The sequence below is a fragment of the Bos grunniens genome, chromosome 17 (assembly GCF_055505025.1).
Source record: "Bos grunniens cultivar Pamir isolate PY7600 chromosome 17, Bosgru_T2T1.0, whole genome shotgun sequence".
NCBI classification, from domain to species: domain Eukaryota; kingdom Metazoa; phylum Chordata; class Mammalia; order Artiodactyla; family Bovidae; genus Bos; species Bos grunniens.
In genome coordinates, this window is record NC_141181.1 from 73,201,665 (window position 1) to 73,222,381 (window position 20,717).

The 20,717-nt window shown below is 60.3% G+C and overlaps 1 protein-coding gene across 2 annotated transcripts; it reads left to right on the top strand.

The window, feature by feature from the left end:
* The first annotated feature begins 1,561 nt into the window (after positions 1-1,561).
* On the top strand, positions 1,562-20,496 carry DGCR8 (DGCR8 microprocessor complex subunit). Of its 2 annotated transcripts, XM_086349324.1 has the most exons (15): positions 1,562-1,682; positions 4,322-4,512; positions 5,990-6,988; positions 7,410-7,569; positions 9,009-9,151; positions 9,282-9,492; positions 10,436-10,633; positions 10,728-10,829; positions 11,345-11,443; positions 12,255-12,337; positions 17,121-17,221; positions 17,361-17,467; positions 18,215-18,342; positions 19,082-19,195; positions 19,380-20,496. In XM_086349324.1, the coding sequence occupies exons 3-15, from the start codon at positions 6,269-6,271 to the stop codon at positions 19,461-19,463; spliced, it is 2,250 nt and encodes a 749-aa protein (XP_086205450.1). In that variant the 5' UTR covers positions 1,562-1,682; positions 4,322-4,512; positions 5,990-6,268; the 3' UTR covers positions 19,464-20,496. The 2 variants fall into 2 exon arrangements, with proteins under 2 accessions (XP_086205450.1, XP_086205449.1); XM_086349323.1 differs by lacking the exon at positions 4,322-4,512.
* The last annotated feature ends 221 nt before the right edge of the window (positions 20,497-20,717 follow it).

A 20,717-nucleotide genomic window follows, 5' to 3' on the forward strand; every position in this document is an offset into this window, starting at 1 on the left:
GTCTGTCACCTGCTTGGTGCCAGGCCAAGTGGGAAGTTGGCTGTAGTGTGCAGGGCTGAGGTCTCAGGTTTGACTGGGGTAGGTGGGGTCCCTACCTCAGGAGGCAATGAAGTGTGGTGAGGCGGCTAGATGGAGGGTGGTGGGCTGGGGGGTTCCCATGGGCTCTAAGTGCACTGGGCAAGGCCAGCAGCTGGCTGAGTCCGAGAGCCAGACCCTCACAGGGCTCGGTGCCCGCTGTGGGGTGCCTGGTGCCAACCCTGTGGCACAGCCTGGCAAGGAGAGGGCAGGCAGGGAGGGAAGACCTAGGTGGGCCTCCAGCTTAGTGACCTGCAGCACCCCTCCCCTGGCTCTTTTTAGGAAATGATTTCAACTTGCTACAAACTTGAAAAATGGAACAAAGAATCCAGTATCCTTCCCAGAGATCCAATCTCAACACCTTACCTAACCACAGTAAACATTTACAACCATGAAATTAGCATTGATACAATATTGTTACCTAATCTGCTGAGCTTTGTCCCACTAATAATCCTTGCCTGACCCCTCATCACACTTAGTTGTTGCTCCTCCAGCTCTAAGGGCTCCCCAGTCTCTCTGACTTGAGTGATCTTGCCATTTTTTGAAAAGTACTGGCCATTTTGGGGGTAGAAGGACCCTCCTGTGAGTTTGCCGGCTCTTTGTGATTACACATGGGTTTTGCCCTTCCGGCTTTAGTATGTCTTTCTCGGGAGGCCCTCCGTATGTCCCTTTACTGGCGTTTTTCCCTCCTTTTTTTTTTTTTTTTTTAATCGAGGCATCTTGAAGACACAAACCGACACGTCTTTATCCGCTCTGATGGTGGACGTGCGCACCTTTGCTGGGGCGCCTGGCGGAGCGGTCTTCCCAATTGTCTCCTGCAAAGTCACCGCCTTGGCCTTGCAGCCAGGGAGTGTTGGGGGGTGGCGCGGGGGGGGGGTGCTCTGTAACGCCGTCAAACTGACGGGCCCCGCCCGGCCCTCGCTCTCGGCCCTCGGTCCGCACCGCCGGCTCTGGTTTGCAGCCGTCTCCGTGCCGGGGGAGCTCCCGCCTCGGCAGGGGCAGTCCTGGCTCCTCGCGCAGGACCAGCAAGCCGAGAAGGGCCGGACAGCGGCGCCCTCCTGACTTTGGCCCCCTTATCTTTACGCTCACCGCTTTCACACGGAGAGCGTGGAGGTCGGCGTGCCTGCGGTCTCGCTCAGACCCAAGGCGCGTCCTGAGCTCCCGCACCCCGCTCCCGGCGTCCCCCGCGCGCCCTCGCTCCCGGCGTCCCCCGCGCTCCCCCCGTTCCCGGCGTCCCCCGCGCTCCCCCCGTTCCCGGCGCCCTCCGCGCGCCGAGACCCGCCCCGGCGGCGACCGTTAGCGCGGCGGAGGCCTCAGCGCCCGGTCGCGCCCGCGCAGCCGCGCCGTTCATTGGGTCGCGCTCCGCGGCCGCGAGCGCCGCGCGCCGCCGATTGGCGGTCTCCGCAGCCCGCCCGGCGGCTCCCCCAATGCGGGCAGGCCGCGCGCCGGATTGGCTGCGCGCGCCAAGGCCCGCCCTCCGCTCGCCGCGCGCGGCAGGCGGGTCCCGCCGAGCGAAGAGCGCCCGCGCGGCCCCTCTGGAGGGCGGCGGCGGCGGCGGCGGCCGGGCCGCGAGGCTCTGCGCTGCAGGCGGGCCGCGGGCGCCGGAGGTAGGTGCGGGGCGCGAGGGGCGCCCCGCGGCCGGGCGGGTGGGCGGCGCTGTGGCCTGCGTGAGGCGCGCCCTTCCGCTCCCGGGCCGAGGCCGCGGGGCCGGCGGGCGGCGGGCGGGCGCGGGCGGGCCCGGCCACGCGGAATCCCCGTCCGCCTTTGTGAGGCGCCGAGGGCGCGGGCGCGGGGCCCGCTGGGGTCTGGGCCGGGGCCGGGGGCCGCCGCGCCGCTCGCTTTCCGCGCGGGCCGGCCCCGGGGTGTGAGGAGACCCCTCGTCCGGTGGGCCCGAAGCCATAAGGGGCTTTCGGGCGGGCAAGGTCCCTACCGCGGCGGTGCCGGCCCGGGACCCTGCCGGGCACGAGAGCCTGGGAAACGTGAGGAGCCTTCCGTCTTTTCCACCACACGCTCACGGACCCAGGGTCACGTAGACGATCGGGATGTGGTTTTGTCGTAACAATGACCCTGGGGTAGAAACAAGTGGAAGGTGACCACCTGTTGACAGTGGTCCCCGCCAGGTGTCCTCCGATGGACCTGGGTTGCTCAGGGTAGGAACTTGACTTGTTTGCATGCTCGCATGTGCCTCGGTTACCCGGCGCCCAGCCGTCCGGGCTAGGGCAGGGGACTGCTAGGCCCCAAATGCTAGGCGGGTGTCCTGTGTCCTGGCCGCAGACTGGACTCCAGTCCTGGGCGGCGGGTAGAGCGGGCCAGAAACCCTGCCGCAGGTGGTCACCCACCAGAAGGGGGGGAACGGCCAGTCAGCAGTGGCGCCAGTGAGTGTGGGATGCGAGGCGGAGGGAAGATGAGAAAAGGACGGGGTGAGGTCATTCTGCCGCTGGGTTGGGCGGGAGGCTGCAGCGAGAGGCTTGACGAAAGGCGGCAGCTACAGCACTGGACCTTTCGAGACAGCGCCTCCACGCCCGCCCAGCAAGTGGACCCAAGTGAAGGGCGCTGTCGGAGTGTCTTGGTTTTGCACTGTGCCGGGCCCGGGGGTGCCTGCTGCAAGCCTGCTGCTGGCTCACCGTCCACTTGACGCCCGGGTTTGCATCCGTGTGTGCCGTCAGCTGGAGCAGTAGCGATGGCGGGAGGGCCCGCCTCTGAGCCCGTTGTGGCCCCGGCCACCATGTGGGGCATGTCTCCGGGCTTTTATAATCTGACTGTGATCTCAGGGTAGGGAAGTGAGTCTTGGCTTCTCGTAGGATCTGCGCTCCCTTCCTTGGCGATCTCGTCCAGTCCCTGATTTTAACGCTGTCTCTCCTGAGACCTGCATGTCCGTCTCCAGCCCCGGCCTCCCTTCTGACAGCTGCATGCTTCTGGCTGCCTCTTCCACACCTCCACGTGTTACTTTGGTGCCAAGTAGCCGTGTCTAAACCTAGGCTATGATCTTCACCCACCCGAACACTCCCCACGCTGCCTTCACCACCTCTGTCCCTGAGTGTGGAGTCTCCTCGGTCTCCATGCACTCCTCAGGGCGGTTTCTCACCACGTCCAGCTTGACGTGCTGGTCCAGGCTGCCTGGTGAGCCTCTTTATTCGTTTCTTTGCTCTCACCCTTGTGCCTCCTATTATCTACCCACTTAGGGATTTTCAGGACACAGAGCTGTTCTTTTCAACCGTAAGTGTAATCCAAGGCAGTACAGACTGGAGCTACCTTACCTGGGTGGTAAAGCACTCCACCACCTTCTCGCTGTATGACCTTGAGCAAGTTGCTTAACCTCTCTGTCCTTAACCTTTTTCTCACGGTGCTGTGTGAGAACTGGTGAGTGATAGTGTGCAACGTGCTTAGAGCAGGGCCTGCCCGGGGGCTGGTCGTGACTGCTGACCTTGGATCATGTGACCTCACCACTTGGACCCTCCTGTCCAGGGGCCTGTCTCTCGAGATAAGAGCCGGAGTCCTGGTCTCCTTACCCTCACTGCCCTGGCCTCTTCCCCCGGGCACACTGCTGTTATCCGCCACCCCGTGCTCCCACCCCGGGGCCTTTGTTCTTCTCGATGTTGCCTGGAATATCCCCTCCTCTGCCTTCAGGGGGTGTTGGCTGTGAGCCCTTCGCTGCCCACCTTTCCTCAGCTCCTTGCTTTGCTTTCTCTTGAACGCGTCTCAGTTTTTCTTAGTTGTTACTTGTCCGTCTCTCTGCTAATGTGTAAGCTCTGGGGCCGGGGGTTTCGTCTGTCTCCCGTCCTCAGCATCTGCAGTGTTTTGTGTGCGCCGCATGGAAGGCGTTGACGGGTGCAGATAGCGAACAGGGAAGGTCAGGAGCGTGCTCGGGACAGCCTGCAGCGGAGCCCTCAGCGCACTGCTGCCCCGGGGCCCGACGGCTCCCCAAACTCCAAGGACCACTTGCCGCAGCTCCCAGCCTGCACTCTGGGCACCTCTTCAAGGCCTCCCTTCATCAGGTTTCATCGTTATCATCTTAGTTCTGTGCTTCTACACTGAGCTTCTCAGCCTCTGAACATGGCCGGAGGTGTCCCCGTCCTCTTCACGTCTTTTCCTTTTAGCCTTTTTGGCCCCCAGAATCACGGGTGGGCTCTTGCTGGGGTCTTGGCAGACCTGCCTGGTGCCCAGGGCTTTGGTCCTGGTCGTGTCAGTGTTCTGTAGTGCTGGGCGTGCTGGCCTGCCTGTCTGAAATGAGCTTTCTTGGTGCCAGGAGACTGGCCGTGCCCTGCTCGGCGGTCCTCGTGCGTCCGGCGCCGCCTCCGTGGCCTCCCGGCCCCGTGTCCGTCACCACCTGCGTGCCCTGTTTCCTTGGTCCTTAGCGCTTTTGGCAGACGTGCCTGCGGGGGAGGTATTGTGTTCAGAAACATGAGGACACCTTGGGACCCGGGAAGTAGAAGACAGGTCAGTGGTTGCTGCCCTCTTGTTGATGCTGCTGCCCCCATCAGAGTAGGTGGTCAGTGAATAGTTGTTGGATGAATTGGTTACACCTAAACAAGTCTCTGTCTTTGATGTCCTGTCCCTCCACCGTAACCTCTTAAAACGTGTGGTGTCTGCTGTTTCCTGTCTGTCTGCAACCCGCAAGCCGCCCCGAGTGGTGTGCGCACGCATGTGTGTCTGCATCCATGTGCATGGCATGTTCGTGCGCGTGTCTGCACGGTGTGGGGGTGCGTGTGTGCACGTGCGTGTGTGTGTGCGCCTGCGTGCGTGTCTGCACGTGTTCTGCTCTGCTGGGACCTCCCTGCCGCGGCCCCTTGTTTGGACGCCCCGCCCTGCCTTCTCAGCCTGGTGTCTTCCCTCTGGCGCGAACTCCCCAGGGTTGCGTCCCCAGCCCTTTTCTTGGTCTGCCCTCGCTCTCTGGGTGGCCTCTCCTGTGGAGTGGGTGACCGCCTGGCTGATTCGTCCTGGTGGCCTCGGCCCCGTTGGCCGGTTCTGCCCAGAGGCTCCGAGCACCCTTCTCTGCGGGCCCTGCTTGCGTGTCCCCTGGGGAGAGGCCCTGTGGGTCCTTGGGGCTGCCTCGTCCTGCTCTCCGCCTCCACCCGCTCGGCATGAGTGTCCCCTGGGGAGAGGCCCTGTGGGTCTTTGGGGCTGCCTCGTCCCGCTCTCCGCCTCCACCCTTTCGGCAGTGTGGTCAGTTCTGTGTCCGCTCTTCTCGCGGGTGTGGGCCTCCCTTCTGTGTAGGGACTGAACTGTGGCCTGAGGGTACCTTCACCCTGGGCCTGCCTGCTGCCCCAGCATGGAGCCAGGCTCCAAGAGGCTGCCAGGACCCCCGTGCCTGGGCTCAGCCGGCCCCCGCAGCCTCTCCCTGCCCGCCCGGCCGGGCTCCGTCCCCGTGGCTCCCAGCGCTCCTCCTCCTGGGAGCAGAGCCATGCCCAGCCCGCCGCATCACTGCCCCTGCCCCCGTGCCCTGGGGTCCCGGGTGGCGGAGCCCCGGCCATGCCTCTGAGGCCGTAGTGCCGCAGAGCTGAGCGGAGGGCCGCCCGCTTGCCCTCTGACTGACCGGCCCGAGCAGGTGAGTGGACCCACATCACTGGTGCTGGATGGAAGCCACACACCCCCGTGTGCTGTGGAAGGTCGGCCACGTGAGCCGAGCCAGGGGAGTGCCGCGGTGCAGTGTAGTAGAGGAGTTTTGGTTTTTTTAATCCTTTTTGAACCTAAGTATAATACGGTTTTTGTGTTTCTGAAGCTGGAAATACAGCGGACAATTAGTAAAATACTTGACTTAGGGTTTAAGTTATAATCTAGGTTCTGAAGAAGGGAGTCGAGTTTGCCTGTTCTGAAGCATGGAAGGCGCCCTTCTCAGGCGGTGTCACTGGACTCTCAGTGCCGGGAAGCGGAGGCCTCGGTCGCTGTGTGACGGCGCCTTTACGTCTCTTTGCAGGTGGAGGAAGACGGGTGCCCCTTCGGCTCGAGGACAGACTCGCGTAGTCGTCAGTCATTTAAGCTGAGTGCATTGTGATTTCCAATAATTGAGGCAGTGGTTCTAAAAGCTGTCTACATTAATGAAAAGAGCAATGTGGCCAGCTTGACTAAGCCGCCAGCGTGCACAGCGCGGGCAGGACGCACCCGGGTCTCGACGGACTTGTGCATGTTAGCTGTCTAGAGTTATGTCAGGGTTTTAAAAACTCTGGTCTTTTAAAGTAGTCCTAACCACTGTACTATGGAGACATGTGGGAGCCCCTCTCCTCTCCCGCGCGAGCCCGCAGGAGGAGTGGCGATGGAGGACCGAGCTCGCCCCCTCCGTGCGCTGCCCCGTGGACAGTCTCCACCACCTCCCCTGCAAACGTCCAGTGATGCAGAGGTAATGGACGTTGGCTCTGGTGGTGATGGACAGGCCGAACCCCCTGCCGAGGACCCGCTCAACTTCTACGGAGCTTCTCTTCTCTCCAAAGGATCCTCCTCTAAGGCCCGCCTCCTCGTAGACCCGAACTGTAGTGGCCACAGCCCGCGCACAGCGCGGCATGCACCTGCGGTCCGGAAGTTCTCCCCTGACCTTAAGTTGCTTAAGGATGTAAAGATTAGCGTGAGCTTTACGGAGAGCTGCAGGAGTGAGGACAGGAAGGTGCTGTACACGGGAGCGGAGCGCGACGTGCGGGCAGAGTGTGGCCTGGCCCTCAGCCCTGTCAGTGGGGACGTGCATGCTGGTCCCTTTGGCGGGAGCGTGGGGAACGGGGTAGGCGCAGGGGGTGAGAGTGCGGGTAAGAGGGATGAGGAACATGAGCTGGATCAGGAAAAGAGAGTGGAGTATGCAGTGCTCGATGAGTTAGAAGATTTTACTGACAATTTGGAGCTAGATGAAGAAGGCGCAGGCGGGTTCACGGCTAAAGCGATCGTGCAGAGAGACAGAGTGGACGAAGAGGCCTTGAATTTCTCCTACGAGGTATGTCGGCGTCCCCTCCTTTGGAGCACTGTTAGCAAAACCCAAAGAGAGGTGTTTGGGAGTTGCAGCATCTGTGGGAAGCCCATGTTGCAATGTTGCAGAGGAAAAAACCCACAGGAGGTGGAAAGGTCCATGCGGAAAGAGAGAGCCGTCAGGAGTCCAGGGGTCCCAGCTCTGCTAACAGATAGTTTGGCTGGCAGGTCTGCCTTGCACCCTTGTCTCCGCCGACTTGGAAGGACCTGCTGGTCACGAGCGTGTGCCTCGGCTGCTGTTTCACCCTGTTTGTTTTTCAGATGCTCGCGCACCACAGAGGCGCACCTAGGCCCCTGAGACCACCTCCTCTCTGTGCTGTCGCTGACGCCTGCCGCGGGCAGGAGTGCGGGTGCCAGGGGCCGCGGTTTCTGAACAGCGTGTTTTGCAGGATGATTTTGACAACGATGTTGATGCCCTTCTGGAAGAGGGCCTCTGCGCTCCCAAAAAGAGGCGAATGGAGGAGAAATACGGAGGAGACAGCGACCACCCGTCGGATGGGGAGACAAGCGTGCAGCCAATGATGACCAAGATTAAAACGGTTCTCAAAAGTGAGTAGGGCCGGGAAGTAGCAAGGCTCTCGGGCGCATGTACTCCGGGAGAGCCCTCAGGCTGCCGGGAGGCGGCCTGGGCGGCTGTGTGCGACTGTGGGCAGGAGGGTCCCGTTGGTGCCAGCAGCTTGGAGCGTGAGGACACAGCACTGCCGGGGCGTGGGGGAGGGGGCTCTGGGGTGTGGAGGCCGCGGATGGAGGCGGTGCTGAGCGTAGGGGCTGCTCATGGCCCCCGTCTGAGTTCTGGGTTCTGTGCCGAGTGCTGGGGAAGCCACTGGAAGCAGGCAGGACTCATTCCATAGTCTGCTCTGAAAGCACGACCCATGGCCGTGTGTGGGCAGAGGTGGAGGGGTCACGGGTACACTGGAAAGAGCGGTTGGGGTGCCCAGAGCTGCCCTGTGCGGCCACCTGCTGACACGGGGACGTCTCGGGCTCCCTGTTTCTGTCTTGGCCTGGGGGTGCCTCTTGGTGTCGGGTGGGTGGTGGGAAGGGGCTGGAGAGACTCGGGCACACAGGCGATGCCTTCTGCTGAGCACCGTGCAGGTGGCTGGCATGACAGGAGGAACTGAGGCGTGGCCGGTGCGCCGTTTCCCGTCGGCAGGGCAGGGCGTGTGTCTGCCGCGTGGGCTCTGGTCTGCTCACGGTCACGAACACGCCTCCTTCTCCTCGGGTACCCGGGGCTGGTTGCAGGCAGCTCCTGGCCCAGCCCTCGGGGCAGGGGTGCCTGAGGGGGCCTGTGCGTGCCCAGCCTTGCCTGCCCTCCCAGGGCTGTCCTGATGCTGGTGTTCGCCTGGCGTCAGCCGCGTGCGGGTGTCAGACCTGGCACGAGGGAGTCGTTCCGTTTCCACAAGAGTCGGTGGGGTGGTTTTCATCTCATCCGTGTGTTTTTTAGATTCCACGTGGCGTTTCACTTTTGTTTCTGAGCTTTTCACTTGGCTCCCGATATTAGTAAGAAGAGCAAGCTGTCCTTAAGGCATCTCCCAGCAGCAGGCCTGTCCTTGGCAGCTCGGGACAGTGCAGGCTTGCCACCTGGTCACAGGGAGCAGTGACCCACAGTCTGTGGTTCCTAGCGCAGCCTACCCAGCCCCTGTGGCTGTACCCGCGGGAGGCGGGCAGAGAGGCAGTGTCAGGGCGGCAGAGCTGCAGCGAGGCCCCGTGTCTTGCGGAGCGCTGCTCAGGGCTCTGCGGTGTGTCCGGGGACTAGAGCAGGTGAGGAGGGTCTGGTGCCCGTGGGTCCCCCAGAGGCTCGGGCCCAGCACGCAGAGGAGCAGGCTTGCAGGCGGGGCTGGGCTCTCCTGGTGGGGGTGGGCCACCCCACCCTGCTCAGAGCTTTTCTGTAAGGCTGGCTCCAGCATGCTGCTGTTTCCACCCGGGGGGCTGACTGACTGTCCTGACGGCGCCCATGCGCCTGTGACCACAGCTGTTCTTGCTCCGCGTAGGCCGTGGCCGCCCGCCGACGGAGCCGCTGCCCGATGGCTGGATCATGACGTTCCACAATTCCGGAGTGCCCGTGTACCTGCACCGGGAGTCGCGGGTGGTCACCTGGTCCAGGCCCTACTTCCTGGGCACGGGGAGCATCCGGGTAGGGGCCGTGTCCGTCCTGCACGTGGTCTTGCGAGCTGCAGGAGGAGGGTGGTCGCCAGGCAGGCCGGTGGGGGCATCAGAGGCCCGCACGTCCGGCCTGGTGAGCTGTGCGGTCTCCCCGCCCGCAGAAACACGGCCCTCCCCTGACCAGCATCCCCTGCCTGCACTACCGGAAGATGAAGGACAGTGAGGAGCGGGAGCTGCCCCCGGACGAGCCCGACCCGCTGGGCACCGACGCGGGGCCCCCGGACGAGAAGGACCCGCTGGGGGCTGAGGCGGCACCCGGGGCCCTGGGGCAGGTGAAGGCCAAGGTGGAGGTGTGCAAGGACGAGTCGGTCGGTAAGCTTCGGGGCGAACTTGGTCCCCAAGAAGGAGCCCGCCCCCGCGCTCAGGAGACCCGCCCGCCGACCGGGGCCGCTGCCCAGACAGCCTTTGGTCACGACCGTCGGGCCTCTTGGCGCAGGGTGTGTGCGTGTTGGTCCTGGGTCCCACTGCTGGGGTGGGCGCAGCCACTGTCTCAGCCCCGCGGGTGCCCTCAGTCCTGGGTCACCCCTCCCTGGCCCGCGTCTCTTCTGTAGGGGCAGCTCTCTTAGCCCCTGTCCAGTCCCTGTTAGAGGGTGGTGCGTGTTTGATCCCAGCTGTCTGTGCTCCTGCCCGTGAGGGGCTGGGGGCTGCTCCCAAGGAGGGGCTGCATCTGGGGCTGGTGGGGAAGCCTCCGGGGGGCACGCTGGTGCTCCACGGGCACGAGGGTATTCTCGAGACACAGCTGGAGGGGCTCCCATCTGCCTGATGGTCTCCCCGTGGCACCATCCTCAGCATGTGCCCACTGGTCTACACTGCTGTGTGGGGAGCTCTGTGGTTTCGCTCCGTTCCTAAGTGTGCAAGCATGTGCGTGGCGTCCAGGCCGCGGGGGGCTGCTGACGGGAGGCCTGGGGTCCTGGGGGAGAGGCGGGGGCAGGAGGCCGTGCTGGGCTTGACGCCTCTGCTGTGAGCCATTGGCACCTGGTTCTGGATGGGTAGAAGGTCCTGGAGGCTAATAGTGGTGTTTTTTTTAAGCGTTCCTTTTTCTTTGTTTATTTTTGTTTTTCTGTTCTAAATAAACTAAAAGGATAGCCTGGAAGTTTCTCCCTGGGGGACCTGGCAGAGCGAAGGAGCTTGATTGCTTGGCTCCTCATCCTTGAGGGGAAGCGGGAGGGGTGTTGTGTGGCTGGACCCGTCCTGCCACCGAGGGGGTGACTTTGGCTGGGAGTCAGTCACTCGGGTGTCTGGTCGATCCGTGCAGACCTTGAGGAGTTCCGGAATTACCTGGAGAAGCGCTTTGACTTTGAGCAAGTGACCGTGAAGAAGTTCAGGACGTGGGCTGAGCGTCGGCAGTTCAACCGAGAAATGAAGCGAAAACAGGCCGAGTCCGAGAGGCCCATCCTGCCCGCCAACCAGAAGCTCATCACGCTGTCTGTGCAGGACGCGCCCACGAAGAAAGGTGAGCCTGGCCTCGTCCGCCCTGCGGCCCAGGGGTCCCTCCCGCAGGCGGGGTTTCAGGCTGTTCTGAGATGACCCCTGTCGTCACGTCACAGAGTTTGTCATCAACCCCAACGGGAAGTCTGAGGTGTGCATCCTGCACGAGTACATGCAGCGTGTGCTCAAGGTCCGCCCCGTGTATAGCTTCTTTGAGTGCGGTGAGTGCCCCTATCCCAGCCTCCCCGTCCCGCCTTCCGTCTCGGCCTTGGGCATCAGTCAGGGGCAGCCCCGCCTGCTGGGATGAGACAGGAAATGGAGGGGGTCATCCTTGCCTGCTGTCCCCTCCTTCCCACAGCCCCCCCCAGGCCTCGGGCTGGAGGAGCCGCAGGGCTGCCGGCTCCCTCGGTGCTGCCCTCAGCACTCCTGAGTGAAGGCTGGAAGCTCAGGTCCACCGTGGTCTCCCTTTTTCTCGGGCTTACCAAGTCTGGGTTCCTGCCCCTCGCGTTCTGTGTGCACCCCACGCCCGTCCATCTTTCTCAGACCTTGGTCTCTGTCGCTGGCGGCTCTGCCTCTGGCCTGTCTCCCTGTGTGGCTGCCCAGTGCCCCGGGGACCCCCGCCCTGCCTTCCTGCAGCAGCCCTGCCCCACACTCTGCGGTGAGCAGAGTGTGTGTGTGCTGGTGTGCTGTGAACATCCTGGCCATGTGTGTTTTAAAGTGGTCATTTTAATTTAAGAGAACCCAAGTGAGCCTTTTGGTGCCTCGGTGACCATTGACGGTGTGACCTATGGATCTGGAACGGCGAGCAGCAAAAAACTGGCCAAGAACAAAGCTGGTAACCTGCCTGCTGGTGTCAGAGGGACCATGTGAACCATCCTGGCTGGAGGTGGGGCGGGCGAGTCTGGTATCTATGGAGTGATCCACTTGGATCTTTTTAAGTTATACACTCACTGGGAAGGATTCACCAAGAAGGCAGAATGTGAGAAGCGAACATAGAAGACCTTCGTCCGCTCGGGGGGGCGGGGTGCCCACGCCTCCTGCCCCGGCCCTCCACACCCCGCCCTCCCCCACCACCACACACACAGCGCTCTGTGCTGCCTGAGCCTGGGTGCCGTCTGTGTAGACCCCGCACGGCAGGCATGCTCCTTGGGGGTCCTGACATTCGTGAGGACCGCTCCCGAGTGCTTCCGGTGAAACTTGGGGCTGCCAGTCTGGAGCACAGCTGGGCAGGCCCTGGGGGCTCCTCCTGTCAAGCCTGCTGCCTGGCTGTACCCCTGCCAGCGCAGCAGCGTGCTTCTGGGAGCTGTCTAGCCCCTCTCCTGGGGAGGCACTGTGCCAGGCTGCGCCGGGGTCACGTGGTCTCTCCCCCACTGCCCAGGAGGCCCCTCCACTTTAGAGAGGCTCCAGAGGGTCTTCCGGCTCCACCCATCAGTGGGCTGTTTGTGGGCTCTCAGGGCAGAAAGCTGTGAGGTGCTCAGCATCCCCAGCCCACCCTGGCGAGGCCGGCTCCTGCAGGCGCGCTCCTGTGCCCGGTGCTGTGCCCAGGGCACCCACGCTCGGCCCGCAGAACTCCCCGAGTGCTGCTCCACCCCTGGGGCCTGCATCCTGTCTGAGCTTGGCCCCTCACCTGGTGCTCCTCCCCGCAGCCCGCGCCACGCTGGAGATCCTCATCCCCGACTTCGTCAAGCAGACGTCGGAGGAGAAGCCCAGAGACAGCGAGGAGCTGGAGGTGAGCATGGGCCCACCGTTCGCATCGGGACGGGGAAACCACCTGTCTCTGTGGGCGGGGGCCGTCCCCTGTCGGGTCTGCGTCCCCATCTCGCTGTGGGTGTGAGAGGCTGCATTTGCCATATTGCAATGAAGTCATGCTGCACCGACAGCTGTGTGGTGGACGAGCCTTTGAGGCAGAGGCTGCAAAAGCTGGACTGTTCTTTGTGTTGAGAACCACTTAGAACTGTTTGTGAGCTGTTTTGGGTGGATTGCTTCTGTGGGTTTTTGCAGCGAGGGCTTCTCACACTGAAGGATGCATCCTTTTTTTAAATACCGAGCTGTCTCTGTTTCTTCTGTGCCGGGCTTAGTTGCGTCACGTGGGCTCTAGTTCCCTGGCCAGGGACAGAACCCAGGCCGGCCCCTCGCAGTGGAAGCATGCTGTCAACCAGCAGACCACCAGGGAAGCCCTGCACTCTTTTTCCACAGCACCTTTGTTGAAGTGTAACTTAGATACACCGTAGTTTTTCCCTTTTACGCTACACAGCACAGTGGGTTTTGTGCGCTCAGCTTGTGTTCATCACTCCGGAAGGAAGCCCCGGCCCGCCATCTGAGCCCAGGCTTGTCCCGCCCGCCAGCCCTGCGGCGCTGGCTGCTTTCTGTGCTGGGCCCGCGGCCTCTGACCTCTGCAGTTAGTGGGGCCAGACCCACGTGCTCCTGCTGCTGAGCCGGGGCTTTATCGGCATGAGGACGTTTCCTTCCACTCCTGGTTTGCTGACCATTTCTGTCTGCAGTGGATGTTGGGTTTTGAATTTTCTGCTTCTGTGAGGTGATCACATGGTTTCTATCTTTGATTCCACTGGTGTGGGGTTGTGCTCCTTAGCTTTTGAGCATGAAACAGACCTTGCCTTCCTGGGGTGAGTGCCCTCAGTTGTGCCGCACAGCTACCTTTGTGTGTGGACGGGCTTGGCTCGCTGCCGTTTTGTTAAGGATTTCTGAAGCTGTGTTTCTAAGGGGTGCTGGTCTGTATTTTTTTTCCTTATGATGTCTTTGGTGTTGGTATCAGGGCAGTACTTGCCTCATAGCATGAGTGGGAAAGTGTTCCTTTCTCTTTCATCGTGTGGAATAGTTTGTGAAGGATTGATGTTAATTTTTTTTAACACTTGGTAGAATTCACCAGGGAAACCGTCTGTGCCTGGACTTTTCCTTGTTTTCAAGGTGTTTACTTGTTATGCGTTTTCAGGTTTTCTGCTGCTGCTCGAGCCGGCTGTGGGATTCTGGGTCTGTGCAGGAGTTTTCCCGGTTGGCCGGGTCCTCCTGGGGCCTGGCGTTCGCCGTGCCCTCTGGTGGCATCCTTGCGTTCGTCCCTGAGTGTCAGCAGTTTGAGTCTTGTTTTCTTTCGGCCACTCTCGGTGTCTGTGCGTCGCTGGTCTTCTCACAGCGGCTGCTGCTTGTGTGGCAGTTCTCGTTTATTCTCTGTTTCAGTTCCAGCCTTATTTATTTATTTTTTTTTTCTGCCAGGCTTGTGTTTGGTTTGTCCTTTTTTCTAGTTTCTTAAGGTTTAGGGTATTGATTTGAGGTCTTTTTAAATGTGGAGTTTATAGCTGTCAATTTTCTTCTGTGTACTAATTTGCATCCCATAATTTTGCTTTAATATATGTTGTGTTTTTCTTCTTATCTGTGTCACAATATTTTCCTGACTTCTCTTGTGATTTTTTTCTTTGAGCCAGTGGTTATTTTAGGACCGTTTTAGTTCAGTTCAGTCACTCAGTCATGTCCGACTCTTTGCGACCCCATGAACTGCAGCACGCCAGGCCTCCCTGTCCATCACCAACTCCCCGAGTTCACTCAGACTCACGTCCATCGAGTCGGTGATGCCACCCAGCCGTCTCATCCTCTGCCATCCCCTTCTCCTCCTGCCCCCAATCCCTCCCAGCATCAGGGTCTTTTCCAATGAGTCAACTCTTCGCATGAGGTGGCCACAGTATTGGAGTTTCAGCTTCAGCATCAGTCCTTCCAGTGAATATTTAGGGCTGATCTCCTTCAGAATGGACTGGTTGGATCTCCTTGCAGTCCAAGGGACTCTCAAGAGTCTTCTCCAACACCACAGTTCAAAAGCATCAATTCTTCGGCGCTCAGCTTTCTTCACAGTCCAACTCTCACATCAGTACATGACCACTGGAAAAACCATAGCCTTGACTAGATGGACCTTTGTTGGCAAAGTAATGTCTCTGCTTTTCAATATGCTATCTAGGTTGGTCATAACTTTTCTTCCAAGGAGTAAGCGTCTTATAATTTCATGGCTGCAGTTACCATCTGCAGTGATTTTGGAGCCCCCAAAAATAAAGTCTGACACTGTTTCCACTGTTTCCCCATCTATTTCCCATGAAGTGATGGGACCAGATGCCATGATCTTTGTTTTCTGAATGTTGAGCTTTAAGCCAACTTTCTGCCATAAGGGTGGTGTCATCTGCATATCTGAGGTTATTGATATTTCTCCCGGCAATCTTGATTCCAGCTTGTGCTTCTTCCAGCCCAGCGTTTCTCATGATGTACTCTGCATATAAGTTAAATAAGCAGGGTGACAATATACAGCCTTGACGTACTCCTTTTCCTATTTGGAACCAGTCTGTTGTTCCATGTCCAGTTCTAACTGTTGCTTCCTGACCCGCGTACAGATTTCTCAAGAGGCAGGTCAGGTGGTCTGGTATTTCCATCTCTTGCAGAATTTTCCACAGTTTATTGTGATCCACACAGTCAAAGGCTTTGGCATAGTCAATAAAGCAGAAATAGATGTTTTTCTGGAACTCTCTTGCTTTTTCGATGATCCAGTGGATGTTGCCAATTTGGTCTCTGGTTCCTCTGCCTTTTCTAAAACCAGCTTGAACATCTGGAAGTTCACGTTTCACATATTGCTGAAGCCTGGCTTGGAGAATTTTGAGCATTACTTTACTAGCGTGTGAGATGAGTGCAATTGTGCGGTAGTTTGAGCATTCTTTGGCGTTGCGTTTCTTTAGGATTGGAATAAAAACTGACCTTTTCCAGTCCTGAGGCCACTGCTGATAATTTGCTGGCATATTGAGTGCAGCACTTTCACAGCATCATCTTTCAGGATTTGAAATAACTCCACTGGAATTCCATCACCTCCACTAGCTTTGTTCGTAGTGATGCTTCCTAAGGCCCACTTGACTTCACATTCCAGGATGTCTGGCTCTAGGTGAGTGATCACACCATCGTGGTTATCTGGGTCGTGAAGATCTTTTTTTGTACCATTTAGGACCGTTTACTTTTCATGTATTTGTGCATCTCCCCAGTTTCCTTCAGTTATTCTTTTTTAACATATTTCTTTATTTGGCTGACCCAAGTCTTAGTTGCAGCATGTAGGATCTAGTTCCCTGACCAGGAACCGAACCCTGCTTCTCAGCATTAGGAGCATGGAGTCTTAGCCACTGGAGCACCAGGGAGGTCTCCAGTTACTGATTTCTATCTTAATTCCATTGTGATTCAGAACCACAGCTTGTGTGATTCCAGCTGGTCCCTTTAACGCTTGTCGAGGCTTGTCCAGGGGTGTGCGCCCTCCTGGGGGGTCTGTCCTGGAGAGAGCGGCGAGTCCCTAGCTACTGCCGAGCTGTCGCTTCACTGCCCTCAGGTTTGCTCCCTATATTTGGGGCTGTTAGGCACATATGTCTTTGTGATAATGTAATAAAGAAACACATAGACGTTTGGTCTCTGTCCTTGGTCCCTGCAAAGAGCTACTGCAGTAGAGAAATTGCCGTTTGGTTTTTGTCCCCAGTTCCTGAAACAGCTCCTTCTGATAAAAGTGAAGGGAACATTTGGGATTTCCCTGGCGGTCCTATGGCTGGGACTCCACACTTCTGATGCAGGGGAATTGGGATCCTGCGTGCCAGGAGGTGCAGCCAGAAAGTAAAAACAATTTAAGTGAAGGGAACCCTTTATTCTAACCCCTTCCCTCCGCCTGAGTTCACGTCAAGGTGGCCCAAGGCAGGGGGCTGGTTGCTGGGGGCGCCACTGTGCAGTCAGGGGGTAGGACCTGCAGCCCCATCCTCTGCCCCCCCGTGCCCGGGGGTGGGTTCTTCCCTCGTGGCCGGCGGTCTGAGCAGCACCCTGACTGCGGGGCTCAGGGTGCCCTGGCTGGCTAACACCCAGAGGTGCTGGGAGGGAGGCACACTCAGACAGGGTGCTTTTCCACTCGCTGGGATCAAGGCCCCCTCCTGACGCTGTGGGGGAGGAAGCCCCCTCGCTCCTGGAGGAGCAGGTTCCTGGAGTTCTGTATGAAGATGGTGGGGCTGGGGGCCCCAGGAGCTGGACAGTCGGGGAAGGGGCCTCCCCGAGAGGCTCCGACAGAGTGTTTGGTTCTGGGTCACGGCCAGCCTGCGAGGTGAACACAGCACTGCCATGGAGGAGCTGTGCTCCTGAGGGTCCCAGCTGGCTCCGGGCTGGCGAGGCCCCTGTTGCCAGTTTCCTTCTCTGTGAACCGGCTGGGCACCTCCTCTTCGTCACCGTGGCTGAGTTTCTATTCTTTTGTGTCTGGTCACTTTCTCTATTCTAAATTCACTTACAATGGTTTTCAAGGTTTTTTCCAAAGGTTGTGTGTCTTTAGCTTTCTGGCCAAGTCATCCCATCAGACTCTGGTTCAGGATGGGCTCCGCGGCCAGCAGGCAGGCGTGTCTTGGGCGACCTGGCCCGAGGTGTGGTGCAGTGTCACTGAGAGGCCGTGACAAGGGCTGGGGCGGCTGGACAGGCCCTGGGCATGGCTGGCACTCACCGGCTGCTTCTCTTTGTAGTATTTCAACCACATCAGTATCGAGGACTCGCGGGTCTACGAGCTGACCAGCAAGGCCGGGCTGCTCTCCCCCTACCAGATCCTCCACGAGTGCCTTAAAAGGTGGGGTGTCCCTGCTGGGGGCCTCCCCAGGGGACCGGTGGCGCCTGGGAGAGCCCTTCTGGGCTGGGAGCCACGGTTTGGGGAGGACGGTGGGTGCCGTCTCGGGGCAATGTTGCTTACTGTCTGCTTTATCCCCCAGAAACCACGGGATGGGAGATACCTCCATCAAGTTTGAAGTGGTTCCTGGTAAAAACCAGAAGAGCGAATACGTCATGGCGTGCGGCAAGCACACAGTGCGCGGCTGGTGTAAGCCCCGCCCCTCCCCCCCCACACACGTGGGCCTGCTTTCAGTGGCCGCAGGGTCCGCTGCCCAGGCCCGCTGGGGCCTCAGCCCTGTGCCGGCAGCTCCGGGCATGCCTGCCGCTCTGCACGTCACCCTGAGACCCAGCCAGCCTGCACGCCGCTGTGGTGGCTAGTGTCCCGGGCTTGAGCTGCTCACCTGGCTGGGCCGTGGCCCCGGCTGCCAGCACGGCCTGCCCAGCGCTGGGTCTGTGGGAGGGGACCGGGCCCGCTGCTCTTCGCCTCGCCCAGGGCTGGAGGTAGCCTCACATAGAGACTGTGGGACTGTCTAAACACAGCCCAGCACCGGGTAAGGGAGAAGGTCATGCTCGAGCAGGCTGCGGGAGATTGTGCAGACTGGGCCGTCCCCCACGGACACCAGTGCTTGCTGAGGCCCAGCGCTGAGCAGGGGGCAGGGTGGGAACAGACCCACCCAGGCCAGAGGCCCCGTGCCCCTCCAGCCTGCTCTGCACCCCGGCCTCTCCTCCCTCCGTCTAGAAACATCCGCCGCACAGCACTCCCCTCCGGCCCCAGCCTGCCCTGCGGGATGCATCATCTATGTGTCTGCAGCTGCAGGCAGGGGGCCTTGACAGCTGCGGCCTGGGGGACGTCCTGCCCCCCTGTGCCTCTGGTGGGCAGGGCTGTGTGGAGTGTGCCGTCTGGACACAGTGCCCTGTGGACATGGGTGTCTTGACTGTCCGCGTCTCCGCCTAGGCAAGAACAAGCGCGTTGGGAAGCAGTTGGCGTCTCAGAAGATCCTGCAACTGCTGCACCCGCATGTCAAGAACTGGGGGTCCTTGCTGCGCATGTATGGCCGCGAGAGCAGCAAGATGGTCAAGCAGGTAACGGGGTTGGGGGGCACGGCGGCCGGGCGGGCGCTGTCCCGGGCACCAGCACCATGTGCCTCTCAACAGCCCGCACGTGTCTGTTCTCTGTTTCGGCCGAGATGTTGAGATTTCACAATGCTGTTAAGTTTTTGTGCATTTAGGGGAAAGTACAGGAAAGTGACGTCTGGTTTTTGATTATTTTCCCCCGACTTCAGAAACAGTCCCCAGTGAGTGGTGGGTATGGAGGGTGAGGACTGTGGGGGGCACCCCAGCCATTCCCAGAGAGCTCCTGGCTCTGGGCTGGGGGGTGTGGGGGGCCCTGAGGCGCTGGGCCGTGTGTGGCTGAGCCGCTGCCTTCCTGTCTCTGCGTGGAGAGCGTCCTGCTGGTCCGGGAGCCGGGGAGAAGTGTGCCCGGCCCTGCCAGGAGGCCCCAGAGCCATCGGGTGGGGCGCGGCCTGCAGGCACCCTCACACCACGCTCACCCCATGGATGTGTGGGGAGTGTGGCGTCGGCCCTCTGGCAGCCGCGGGGCTGGGCAAGCCTGGGCCGGCGCGTGCCGTCCCCCTGACCACGTTGGGTCCCGGCCACCCTCGCCGGATGCCTCTGGGCATGGTGCATGCCTGGCTGGCAGGCTGTGGGGGCTGGCACACGCCCCGCGCTGGAGGCGGCTGAAGCAGGGGCAGCCAGCAGCTTGGCAGGTGGGTTGTGGGAGGGGAGGCCCCGGCCGGTGCTGCCAGCAGGCTCTGCTCCGCAGGAGACCTCGGACAAGAGCGTGATCGAGCTGCAGCAGTTCGCTCGCAAGAACAAGCCCAACCTGCACATCCTGAGCAAGCTGCAGGAGGAGATGCGGCGGCTGGCGGAGGAGCGGGTATGCGTTGGCCCCGAGCCCCTGGGGGCTGCGACCCTGACCCTCCTCTTGGGGCGTGCATCCCGACTGACGCCCCGGAAGCACCAGTGCGTGGTGCTGTGTGCTGGGCTCGCTCCCTCCCCAGGGCCCCACTGCGCCTGGGCTGCAGTCCCTGTGGCCCCGCCTGACCTCAGTGTCCTTCCAGGAGGAGACGCGCAAGAAGCCCAAGATGTCCATCGTGGCGTCCGCACAGCCCGGCGGCGAGCCCCTGTGCACCGTGGACGTGTGAGGGCGGCCGGCGCAGGGCTGCCAGCGCACTGGGGACCTCCCCACACACCCTGCCACCCAGGCCTCTGGCCCCCGCCCCCGCCGCACGCCCGACGGCAGGCCACGCAGCTCCCCTGGAGGCCACCTACAGTCCGGGCGGCTGTGTCCCGGCCTCCACCCACCTGCCGCACAGGCAGACACGGACAGCTGGGAGATCGCTGTGAGGCTCTGGTCGTGTGGACAGACCCTGAAGGTTTTCATGAATTTTATATGTAACGTGCACTGACCAGAAGTGATAGTTGACGTGAAATGTGAAGGCCACGCACCCCCGGCTCCCACAGGCGTGGAGTGACCCAGCCAGAAGGCGCAGGCTGGTCCCCTCCCCTTCCAGCCTCCTGGGTTTTCCTTCTTTTTTCTGAAAAAGTTAACAGTAGGAAGGACTGTTTAAAATGAACAGGATTTAGTACCACAGCTATTTTTCAGAGATTGCAGGCAAACCACCACCAGAGAGGCATTGCCTGCGGGCGTGGGCGCTGCCCTGCCTGCTTGCTGGCCTGGCGTCCGTTCTTAGTGCCCCGAACACGCCTTCGTAGGTAGAGGCCCCTCACCTTTGCTGGCCTCTGGTAATTTTTTACTAAGTTTTTGCACAGTCCAGTCTGTCAGCCCATCAATTTTTAAAGCTTTTATGATATTTTAGCATTTGGAAAGAAGCTTTTACAGTGAGGGTAGAAGATAGGTGTGGAATCACGTAGCAGATGTGACCAGTTAATGCATTTTAGCTCGTGAACTTACTTAAAGAGGAACTGAAGACGCTCATGCTGGTGCAGGTGGCCCTCTAGTTCACCTGCGGCTGTGCGGCGTGACCAGGTGGCCCCGGGGATGGGGGCGGGTCTGTCCCACCCCAGGCCCTGGCGGGGGGCTGCTGTCCCCACCCTTAGCTGCGGAGCCTTCTGAACGCCCCCCCACGTGACTGAGGTCAGCCCCTGTGGACCTTTGTTAAGCAATCCACAAATCAAGTCGCTGTAATTATACGCTTGCTTCTGTCCTGTCCCGTCTACAGTGGTGAATAATAACTTGACTGTAACTGTTTTTGCCCTTAAAGCAGCCAGTGCACCACCTTGACCCAATGCGTCATGCAGGAGGTGGTGACCTCACCGTGGTCCTGCCTCCGTCTGTCCCCTTCCCTGGGTGTGGGCATGGCTCTGCTGCAGGGGCAGAGGGCAGGGAGGGCCTGTGGGGGCAGCTGGGCCATGGCCATAGGCATGAGTCTTGAAGG